General features: G+C 37.6%; 1 protein-coding gene across 6 annotated transcripts in view; it reads right to left on the bottom strand.

Annotated features, from left to right (window-relative positions):
* Positions 1–12,014, bottom strand: part of cnksr2a (connector enhancer of kinase suppressor of Ras 2a) — a 489,894-nt gene that overhangs the window by 347,006 nt on the left and 130,874 nt on the right. For 5 of the 6 annotated variants that reach the window (XM_069889984.1, XM_069889985.1, XM_069889987.1 and 2 more), the window contains 2 exons: positions 6,030–6,193; positions 1,450–1,652 (listed from right to left, as the gene is read on the bottom strand). In XM_069889984.1, coding sequence (XP_069746085.1) covers positions 1,450–1,652; positions 6,030–6,193 — 367 coding nt within the window. Of the gene's footprint in view, positions 1–1,449; positions 1,653–6,029; positions 6,194–8,577; positions 8,824–12,014 lie in introns of those variants that run through there. The other variant, XM_069889989.1, reaches the window with a different exon arrangement.

Here is a 12,014-nt window from a genome sequence, read left to right as displayed (position 1 = left end):
CTTCCATCTGCCATGCTTGCCAAGATGTTTATATATTTCATTTTTTTCCTATTATTATGTCATATACCTTCTTTTTTAAAGATATGAAAGGAGGTCAGACACCTGGAGAAGGAAATAACAGGTATCAGTGGGCAGCAAGTTTTGATGCCCAAAGGAAGCATCTGAAGGGATGGTTGAAAAAGAGCAGACTGAAGAGGGAGATCAGAGATCTTGAAGGAAGATATAGCTATGATGGTCACACCTTGATGAAGGAATCAAGCCCAAAATATTGGTTATTTATTTTCATCTTTGCTATATAAAGTACGCTGTTTGTCCTGCTGAGTTTCTACACCATCGTGTTTTTACTACGATTGGACAGGTTGGTTTTGAAGGAGCAAAGCACAGGCAGGTGATGTTCAAAGAGAGAAATGAGGGCCTCCACCCACAGACCATAGCAGAGAGATGAGGATCACAACAGTTCCTTGGAGAGAAGTGTTAATCCAATCACAGTGCTGTCAGGGCAGTGACAGTGTTTGAATTGCACCTTGCAGGGAGGCTGTGTGAATAGATTTTCCTGGCTGAGTGACTTCTCTGTTGGTGTTGGGTTTTGAGACCAGGGATTCCAGACAGCCACGTTAAATAAAAAATGTAAGGCATAACGCCTTACCATTTTATATCAGTCAGATATTTAGAAACAATTACAAATATGGTAAATAGATTAAAAGCTAAAATTGAAATAACAGTTAAAATAAATAAATAACAGGGGAAAAAAAAGTAAACAAAACATCAGAATGTTTCAAAAAACAAATGACTTAAATTGTTCCTCCTAAGTTCCAGGAAAGGAATTCCCATTGAAAGGAGGGTGATCTCAGATCCTACAACAGGCCTGACCTTTGTCAGAACAGAAGTGTGTCCTTCCAGGTAATGCCAGAGAATCCCAGCATGCCTTGGCTCTGCCAATAGACTCCACATGGAATGCAGCAACAGAGCAGATGCAACGGCACCTGTCACTCAGCATGTACTGGACTCACTGTGCCTATACACAAATCTGGGATTTACCTGGGAGTGGCTGAAAGTCTGCAGTTACCTTCAGGACAAGCTGCTGCAGACACCACAATTTGACTAAAAAAAAGCAACATCTAAGAAAAGTGCCCTTATGATGTCCATGAAAACACATTTGCCCAACAAAATCCAGGGATCAAGTATTTTGATTAATTATGACTCAGCTTCTGTATCTATGAGTAGTTAAGTCCTCTAAACATGATATTTTGAATTTCCAAAACACCTGTGTAAGGTACTCAGAGGCAACAAAATGAAAAGCAACTGCTGCATGGAAGGAATGAGCATGTTTGGAACATTCAAGAGTTAAAGCAAATTAGACTTGTATTGATTCAAAAGAGCTGATAACCTTGCTAACTGTCATTCTGATTGTTCCTACAAAGTCTCTAAATGTCACATTCAAAGAATTACCTGTCCAGCCAAGCCAATAAGCTTTTAGCTGCACCTATAAGATCCACCACTGATGTCAGGAAATCATTCGGCAATCTTCTGGAGGTCCTTCCATCATAGTGTCCACTCCTTCTCCGACCAGTTATAAAATTCTGAAGATTTTTGGCAGATGCATTCAATTTGTGAGATAATGTTTTAAGGTTCTCCGTTTCAAGTCCATAATTCTAGTTAAAGAAAAAAAATCACTTAAGTTTGTGCTTTCTTGATCATTGATCCCAGCATGAGCATTGTTGAATTTCTTAGATACTACATTATTCTTGTATTATTCAAGCATAATGTTGCACTGTTCTAAACAATAACAAGAAAATGCAAAATACCTTGTTTGTTCAAGGCGACTGGACTACTCACAAAGGGTCATCGTTTTAGAGAGATTCAGCTCAGAAACAGCCCCTTCAGCCACCCATTTATATATATCTGATATTAAACCCATTTTTAAAATTCTCCCCATAATTTTCTCCTAGCAAATCAAAATTATAAATTATTTATTTAGTAATCAAGAGCAGTTCATATACGAGTTGTTCAGCCACAATAAAACACAACTTACTCCAGCATGCAACATTCTGTAGCACTAATGTTACAATAACCACAGTGTATGATGTAATTTGGGGCATTCAGTTACATTTCTCCTCTTCTCCCCACAACCGAATAAATGCATTCACATGTAGCAAAAATATGCATTCATATAACACAAAACTAGAATCACACACTCTCTGTTTTGATGATATTTCCTCACTAATCAGGTAAATTAAAATAATCTGATGTTTGTGCAACTTAATGCACAATTTCATTGGTTGGCAGAGCAAAAAAGTATAAATCAGCAAAATATAACTCCAGATCATTGCTTGCTAAAATCGGCTTGTTTCCTTGACCTCATCACAGGAAAAATTCTAAAATTTACAAAGGAGCCAATCAGAAAGATAAATGCCTCTGCTTGGATATTAAACTCTTTGTCAATGCTTGCACCAAGGTACATCAACTGTTTTGGATATCCATCAAACTTCAAATCTGCATTCTGTTCATCAAAAAATGGAAAGCCAACCTGTGTTCTCAAATGAAACTTCTATATCCAAACAAATAATCTATTTGGAAGTTATGATACTACTTAATGAGTAAAACAAAATACAGGAATATACGAAGTGAGGATAAGGATTTCAAATCATGTATTTTGCCGTCCTTTCTATTGTAAATACATCTGGCCAGCAATGTTCTTCATCATATGTGATGATGAAACATTCAACTGTTTCATCTGCTGTTTGGTGTACCAGTCTTTTACATTTTCTACTCTAAGTAACATCCAGAGTCAGATGTCGAACATCATCTGCAGTAAACAAAATAGCTAGAGTGAAATTAAGGGTTTGACTTTGATGAGGGACAATTAACTTTCAATTCTTGGGCAGCAAGCTCATGAGGAGGATTGTCTGTTTGTTATTTGAAACCATTAGGTTGAATTGCTCATGAGATAAGGAGTGTGTCCAATTTTTATTTCTGCTTTCAGGCCATTTTCAGATGAACAAGCAATCAGAATATTCTCATAATGATGTGATTTTTTTTCAGCAGTAATAATTAAAAAATTGTCCACTGCATAGTTCCTTCTTTTGGACAACTGTGTATCAAGGACAACTTACATTATTTATATCACTATTAGAACTTTGCAATTGCATTTTCCATTTTTTAAAATCAAACTATCCTTACCTCATTTCTAAAAAATGCAGCAGTTATATTTATGTCGCTGCAGCAATGAGTGAAAAATTAGTTGATGGCTGATCTGTATCTTAACTCCATTTTAGATGAGGTTGGGAAATTTTTCTTCCATTTAATGGGGAAGAATGATTATATAATATAGAGGTTGCCTCACCAATGGAAAATTTACATTTTCAAATCAAGATTAAGTGGATTCTGATGATGGGTCTTCAACCTAATATGTGATACACAGACGTACTGGAGAAATTCAGCAGGTTATGTAGCATTCATAGGAAGCAAAGGGTAACCAATGTTTGGGCCTAGGCCCAGTGTTGGTTATCCTTTGCTTCCAATGGGTGCTGCATGACCTGCTGAGTTTCTCCAGCATTTTTGTGACCCCAACATCTGCAGACTTTCTTGTTTAAAACCTAAAATGTGAACTCTGTTTCTCTTTTCACAGATTGATTCCATACCAGCATTGCATGGTTTGCAGCTCAGTGAATTATTTGATTGCACTGCAGTCCTGAGACTAGTTGCAGATAAAAGTTGCAAGCCATCACATTAAAGACAACCAAAGCCTGAAAAGGTGTAGCACAAAGCACAGGCAAAACTCTCAATGCAGTTAAGCGTGCTTATTCTGACAAAAGAAATGATCGAGTGACATAATCTAAATTGTCAAACAACAGTGAAGCATGAAGTAAGGGTGAGCTAAATGGCTTTGAACACCATCACAGAAACACCACTTAAAAAGAAACAAACCAAAAACAGAACCTGAGATTATGACAAACACTAAAAAGAATCAAAATACTACAAGTGTTCAAAGTTTCCATTTCAAACTATAACTGTGTAGAGTGAATTAAGGTCAATACTTCAGACTGATTACTTTTTGTAAAATAAATTCTTCCTCTCCAACACCTGGAAAATAATGCAAAGGCAGAACAGTTTCCAATTAAAAGTAATTGATATTGAGTGGATTAATTCCCTCAGAAAGTAATTAGTGAACACCAACTAAGGTTAAAGGGAGGGAATGTGCAATTAAATAAACATTACAGAATCTTAGCTATGCTAGAGAAAGGAGAGCTTATACATTTCCAGTCAAAACATTGCAGATGATACAGAGATTTGTTGAGTTATGGACAGTGTAGAGGGCTATCAAAAAATATAATGGTATTTGGATCAGTTACAGATGGCACTGAAAGGGCAGATGGAGTTTAATGCAGAGAAGTGTGAGGTATTTCACTCTGAGAGGTAAAATGTAAGGGGAATATATACAGATAAAGATAGAGGTCTTAAAAGTATTGATGTGCAGAAGGGTCTGGGGATCCAGGTCTATAGCTCATTGCAAGGTAAAGAAGGTGGAGAGTTTTCTAGATTTCATTGGGCAGGGAATTGAAAATAAAAGTAAGAGGTCATGGTAAAGCTATCCAAAATTTTGGTCAGGTTATACCCGGAATTCTATATGCAATTCTGTTCATCATTTTACAGGAAGGATGTGGAATCTTTGGAAATGGTACAGAAGTAATTACCTGGATGTTGCCTGGTTTAGACTGTAAAAGTTATTGGGAGAAATTGGAAAAACTTGGATTGTTTTCTCTGGAGTGCTGGAGGCTGAGGGTGGACCACATAACAGGTGGATACAATTATAAGAAGCAGTGGTAGGGTCAAAATGTTTTTCTCCAGATTAAAAGCATCACACATGAGAAGATATGCATTTAAGGTGAGGGGGAGGAACTTTAAAGGAGATGAGTGGGGCAAATATTTTAAACAGAGAGTGGTAGATGCCTGGAACAGGCTACCTGCGTAGTGGTAGAAGTGAATAAAATAGTAGCATTTATGAGGCTTCTAGAAAGTTAAATGAATATGAAGGAGATGGAAGGATATCCAACAGTACAAGCGATAGTTCAATCTGAACATCATGTTCGGCACAGACAGTGGGTTGAAAGATCTGTTCCTGTGCTGACCTGTTCTATGGTCTCACATAAGAAATGATGGAATAGGAGATTTCCAGTGTCCAATGTTTTTTTTTTTATCCAAGGGTTCCAAATATGTTACTGATCATGAATAACAGTACAACATTTTAAAAATGATTTTGTTCAATTGATGTTCAGCAGGTAAGATTTAACTGCATTGCAATCATGTTTCCTATCATTTCAATATTGCATTTCTCAGAAGGTTACCCAGGATAAAGGTTACTTTTTGCCACTTTATTGTTTCCGGAGGTTAATTTTACTTTAAGTACCTGAGAAACAAAAGCTATGTAAAGCTACAACAGTGACAAAAGGAAATTGGATTACAGAGCATCACTGGTAATTATCATTATGTCGAACAAGCATTAGCAAAAACCCATTTCGCATGACATTTACCTTGTCTTTATTCGCTTGTCTAAATACAAATTGTTAACATAAAAATCTTGTTAACACATGATGTTCCTCACTGGTCCCAGTAACACAGAACCATTCAGCAGTACTGAAAGGAAAATTACTGAAGAATTTTAAACACAAAGAACCTATCACATTTATAAAACAAACAATGTAACCCTTAAACTTTATTCATAATCATTCTACCACCCCATTCTGCCCCCCAAAAAGGCAAAGGTGAAGGGAAAAAGAAACTGAAACAGTAAATATATCTTAAGGCTCCTTACCAAGAGTTACATGTCGCAAGATAACCATGGAATGTTACAAACAAAGAAGGAAACCATCAAGTCCACATTGGATCTCAGAAAGAGAGCTTTCCAAATTGCACCCCTCACTCTTCTTTCCTTGTGGCTCAGCAAAAGTTCCTTTTCTGTCAGAACACCAAGAGACTGATTGTTTTGAAATCCACTGATTAGAATGGGCAAACACAGGAGAGACACTTACCAAAGCGCACAAGAGGTCTACTGCCTCCAGAATAAGCTCTTGATGGCCAATACGTGTGACGCCAAGCTCATCTAGTTCCTGATGAGTGATACGTAGAAGTTGATCTCCACTGATCTTTTCTCTCTCAAAGTTCTTAATGTATTGCTGCAGGCAATCATCAAGGCCTAATGGTTAAGAATAGAGAAAAACAATTAATTCTGGTGTACAAAATAAATGCAGAATGCCCCAGTAGATACAGTACACTGTTCTTGGAAATGAGTTATTTAGAATCAAATGTGGAGTCATGTATAACTGCAAAGAATATGTGCACCCTTTTTGCACAGTTTTAATTTCCCCATCACAAATCTGTACGCCAAAATAAATTTTAAACTATTAAAAACCTACATTAGCTTCTTTGTAGGTCATAACTTGATTTTCAATGCAGTTGATGTGGATATTCAAATATGCATGCCAAAATCTTTAGTATGTGTGTTTGTCACATTAATTGCCAACTCTCTTGTCTCTGACATAGAACGTTGCAACCACAAAGTTCAGGTTCACATTCCAGATCTGTACTCTAGATGTTGTTGAGACATTGAACTAAGTGTTCACATATCCTGTTTTGTGGCACTATTTTCAAGAGTGAAGTGACCTTCCCAAGATTCATGTCAGTAGACACCTTGTAAACTGTGCCCCACAAGAGGGTTTCTTGTTTCTTGTAGTCACAATTACTTTGAAAAGTAATTGTAAACTGTCATGAATTTTCAAGAAATATGACTAAATTTTGGGGCACTATTAAGGAATGAACAAATACCCTATCAAGTCTCAAAGAGTCACTGACAATGAGTGCTGTAAAGATCTCTGACTTAACAGTTTACAAATATAAAAACATGATCTTTTCAACAGAGATAATTGTTTAAATGACAGATAAAGATACCAACTTCTGCGGCATACCACTAGACAAAGGTCTCCAATCAGAGAAACATCCTTCCACTATTAACCTTCTTCCACTAATCCAGTTTTGAATCCAATGGAAAACTTCACCTTGGATCCCATGTGATTTAACCTTCTAAATGATCCTATCCAGCGGAACCCTAACAAAAGCCTCCAAAGGCTGAGGACCCTGTGATATCAGTCCCTGAGGACAATGTTAGAACATCATTGAAGAGGGTGAACCCTCACAAGGCATCAGGCCCTGATGGCATACCTGGCAGGGTACTGAAAATCTGTGCTAACCAACTAGCCAGAATGTTCAAGGACATTTTCAACCTCTCATTGCTGCAGTCAGAGGTTACCACCTGTTTCAAAAGGGTATCAATCATCCCGGTACCCAAGAAGAGTAGTGCGAGCTGCCTCAACGATATTCGCCCAGTAGAACTAACTTCTACTGTGATAAAATGCTTTGAAAGCCTGGTCATGGCTAGAATTAACACGTACTAAGAAAGGTCTGGACCCATTGCAATTTGCCTAACGTCACAATTGTTCCGTGATCCAATAACGTGCTCAAAAATATACCAGATCTTCAAAAATTAGCAGATCCTCACAAAAGATAAGGAAAATGGTTGATGAAAGATCCATGGATATGAAGAATAAAATCACTTGAATAATTGAAAATGATATAAAATGAGAAATGCTGCACTTGGGACTTTATGGGAAGGATTGGGGAAAATTGAATAACTTGTGACTTCAGTGGGAGTTGAACATGTACCTGAGGAGCTATGAAGTGGAAAATACATAAATGTCGAGATTTTAGACAAGCTGAAAAGCCTCTGCTTCAAAATTGAAATACACTCTTTGTTACTAGGAGCACTCTCTCCATGAATTCAGGAGTGGTGTATGTTAATTGCTATTTGGCACTCATACTTCATGCCTGTCACCTTGTTCAATGACCGCAGTGAACATAAATTTTATTTAATGTGCTCAAGAGGTAAAAGATGAAGTACTTTTCACCACCACCAGAACAAGCACGCATTCATAGCTTTGGGGGAGCCTCAGCTATGAGCAGCTAAAATATTCTTTAGTTTCAGACCATTAAGTAGTACTGAGAAAGAAACATTACTGATATCAATACTACAAATCTTACATTTCCCACACCTTTCCATCTCTTAATTAAATGAACAACTTAGGTATTTATATTTAGGCATACAGCACAGTAACAGGCACTTCTGGCCCATGACCCAGTACGACCCAAATACACCAATTAACCTAAAAATCCCATACGTTTTTGAAGGATAGGAGCAAACTGGGGCACTCAGAGGAAACCCACACGGACATGCGGAGAACGTACAAACTCCTTATAGATGTCGCTGGATTTGATTCTGGGTCACTGGCACCGTAATAGTGTTGCGCTTATTGTGCCACCCTGAATTATGATGCTTTCATGGGAAGGGGTGGTGTCCTTTCCAGTTTAGATCACCTGAGAACCACCTTTCCAATTCATTGGGCTGGACTTGCATCCAAGTCCCTGAGGAAAAATAAACTTTCATAAGGCACTATATAAATGAGATCTCTCCTTCTCTGGTGAATATTTATTCTCAAGCAAGGAGTAAAGTAGTTAAACTTTTCTTACCATCTCCTGGCGAAGCAAGCATTTACAGTTATTATGTATAGAGCAGCCATATGCAGATTAAGGAAGCACATTATTATAAAACCTTTTACACAACATAATAAATTAAACCTCACGCTGACAAATAATAACATTCCAGACCAAAACAATTTTGTTTTTGGAGTAACAGTTTTGTTAATGTTGATGGCCAGTGAAGAATCTTTATGACTGCCATAGTCATGAATCTACAAATGAAGCAGTGAGTTGTACAACCCATCTTTCTTATGCGAGTTTCTGGATCTCATGTTCATTAGGCAGTGGAATCAGTGTGCAACACCAGAGTGTTACAATTGCAATTTGAAACCATCTATTGCATTTGGGAAAGTACTATTTGTGAGGTTATGTTACTGTTTGCTGAATAGTGTCCAGTGGGAAAATCCAGCAATTGCAAACTGGCAGGGAAGTAGCAAAATCTGCCAATCACACATCAACATACCTTGGAAAAAAGTTAACTGTATGAAAAAAAGTCAGAAAATTAGTAACTTGCCGTAAAAAGGCACATCAAATTAAAAAAATGTTTTTCAGAAGACTTCATTCAAGAAGCAAAGTAAAACTGCAATACCAGATAGCTATAAAAGCAGAAAAAAATGCAAAAAAAAATCTTTTTAATCTGAAGACAAAAAAATCATCTTTATGTCCTATTGGAATCTGGAAACAACTGGAAAAAGACTGTCTTCATAAGCTCCAAACATTGAGTTAAACTGCAGCTTTAAGTAAAAATATTGAAATGTAATATAAATCAATAAATTCATGTAAATGAAACATCAAATTGGATTGAATAGTACATATTTTTATGCAATATCATGTAAAAATACATTTAACCTAATGATCATTTCCAGTAAATGTGTGCATTTCCAAAACTTAAATCAATATTGTATTTCCACTCTCTCCCCTTTCTCCTTTATCCCTTCTTGAAACTATACATTTATCCATCTTTTTAAATATGTTTAGTCTCAAAGGCTCTCTTTGGGAAAGAAATCCATAGGTCCATCGGTCTCCGAGTGAAAACATTTCTTGTCATACCAGCCCTATATCTTTTGTCTAGTGACTTGAAATGTGACTCCTGGTTTCAGAACATCCCATCTTTCCATAAACCTCCATCACCCCAAAGGGATAATTATGCCCACATCCAGCTATTCTTGATCTTCCAAGATTTTGCGACTTTCACTCTTGGATTTGATCCTGGCTGGCCTTCACATTCCTCTTCAAAGTCACTTCTCTGCAAAATCTGACCACAGAATATGACTCAACCTGCAGAAGAGAGGCCATCCCCCACATACTATGTTACTCCTCCTAGAGCTGACTAATCTACTGACATATGGCAAGAAACTCAAAATGTTAACATTTTGGTACACACAGTAATTTGGAAGGAAAATGGATTGGTAACCTTCTTTGTAAAGAAGGTCATATCACATTAATACAAGAAAATAGAAACAGGAGTAGGCCACTCAGCCCTTCAAATCTGCCCTGCTATTCTATATTATCATGAGTGATCTATGTTGGCCTCTTCAGACCCAGTTCCCATTCAAATCATTTTTAGAATACTCTGTATAGTATTGGTCTCTTCATTGGAGCGATTCAGTGGAAGTTCACTCAGTTGATTCCTGGGAAGAACAGCGTGTGTAATAAAGAAAGGCTGAACAGATTGAACCTGTGCGTATTGGAGTTCAGATATGATCTTATCAAAAAGATTTGGAACTCATGGGCAAATCTAGAACCAAGGGACATAACATTCAAATAACAGACTGCTGATTTGAGAAAGAGATGAGGAAGAATTTACCCTCTAACAATTGGAAGTCTTTTGAATTCTTTACTACAAAGAGTTGGGGCTGAGTTATTGGGTATATTCAAATTCAAGATGAGAAGACTTTTGGTCAATACAAGGAGTAATTGATTTCTTATTCTTATGGCACTCTTTACTAATGGAGGACAGATATATACCTATCTGTCTATTCATAGACAATGGTGAACTGCTCAGGACAAGCAGTGTTCATAGAGAGCAACAGGTTGTCTATGAATGGGACCTCCTCCTGCTCAATGGAAAATGTAATCTTCCCATGATCCCCAGCTCTCTGCTCTGTGGAGGCCCGTTGCTCTTCTTAAAGTAGTTCATGTTTCTTCCATGTGACAGAGCCTGTATCAGGAGAATACTGAACAGAAACATTAAGAGTGTGTGTGATTTCTGTGAATTTTCTTTTAGGAAATAAAGAAACTTAGGTCTTTGAAATTAACAATATTTTATTAACAACTCACGAGCTCGTGGGCCATGTTTTGTTTCTAACCCAAGGTGCAGCACTCATCTCCAACTCCCTCTGGTGGTCAGGAATGTCACTAGCACTCTTTTACCAGATCCCTTTTCTTTAAGATGTTCAATCTAGCAACATTACACACTAATACAGTATTCATTTCACTTTAAAATTAAACATAAACACAAATAACAAGAGCACAAACTTTTTAAGTTGTGCAGTTCTTTTTATTTTAGAGATTCAGCCGGTCAGGTGCTTTGATAATGTGTATGGATCTTCTCAACATAGGTGCAGTGTTGGCTCTGCTAGTCCACTACTGTCTAGCCTTGGTGGTGTTTCCTCTGTTGCTGTGCTGGCTGGATCTTCTGCATTTGTCTGTTCTTGCAGTGTCATTTGCATTTTCAGCAGGCTCTTTCAATTCCTCCTCAATATTTGACCATCATCTGTTCCGACAGTGTAGGATCTTGGATTTACTTCCTCCAAAACAGTGGTTTTCTTGTCCCAGGTGCTGGAATCTCTGAGTCTGACTGTCTCATGTTGTGACTGTCTCAACTAAGCTTCTTGCGGACTTGTCATAGTTTGCTTTTTGTCTCCTTTGCAGATCCTTTTGTTTCTGTTTGACATCTCTGTTCTTATTTGGCTCTGCAGAGTAGGGAAGTGTTGAGCATAGTCTACATCTCATCAGGAGCTCTCAGCAAGTGACAATCCATGTCCAAGTGATGAAGCTCAGTACCTCAACAGAGCTAAATAAGGATCTGATTCACTGTCTTGTGTTTTATTGAGCAGCTGCTTAACTATGTGAACTCCTTTTTCTGTTTTACCAACTGACTGGGGACGAAGAGGACTTGAACTCACGTGTCAAAAATCGTACCCTTCTGCAAAGTTCTGGAATGTTCTACAACTGTCACAGGGTCCATTGTCACTGTAGATGATTTGAGGAAATCAATGTCTTGCAAAGATCGATTTCACATATTTGATCACACAAGCAGCAGACATGTTAGGAAGCAGCGCCATCTCAGGATAGTTTGATAGATAGTCAATAACCAGCAAGTAATTCTTTCCATCCTCGCGGAACAGATCAGTCCCAACATTTCTGTCATGGTACCTCTGGAAAGTCATTTATGATCATGGGTTCCTTTGGAGGCTTTGAGTGAT

Source organism: Narcine bancroftii, chromosome 7 (assembly GCF_036971445.1).
Source record: "Narcine bancroftii isolate sNarBan1 chromosome 7, sNarBan1.hap1, whole genome shotgun sequence".
Classification (NCBI taxonomy): domain Eukaryota; kingdom Metazoa; phylum Chordata; class Chondrichthyes; order Torpediniformes; family Narcinidae; genus Narcine; species Narcine bancroftii.
This window is presented reverse-complemented; position numbering and strand designations above follow the sequence as displayed.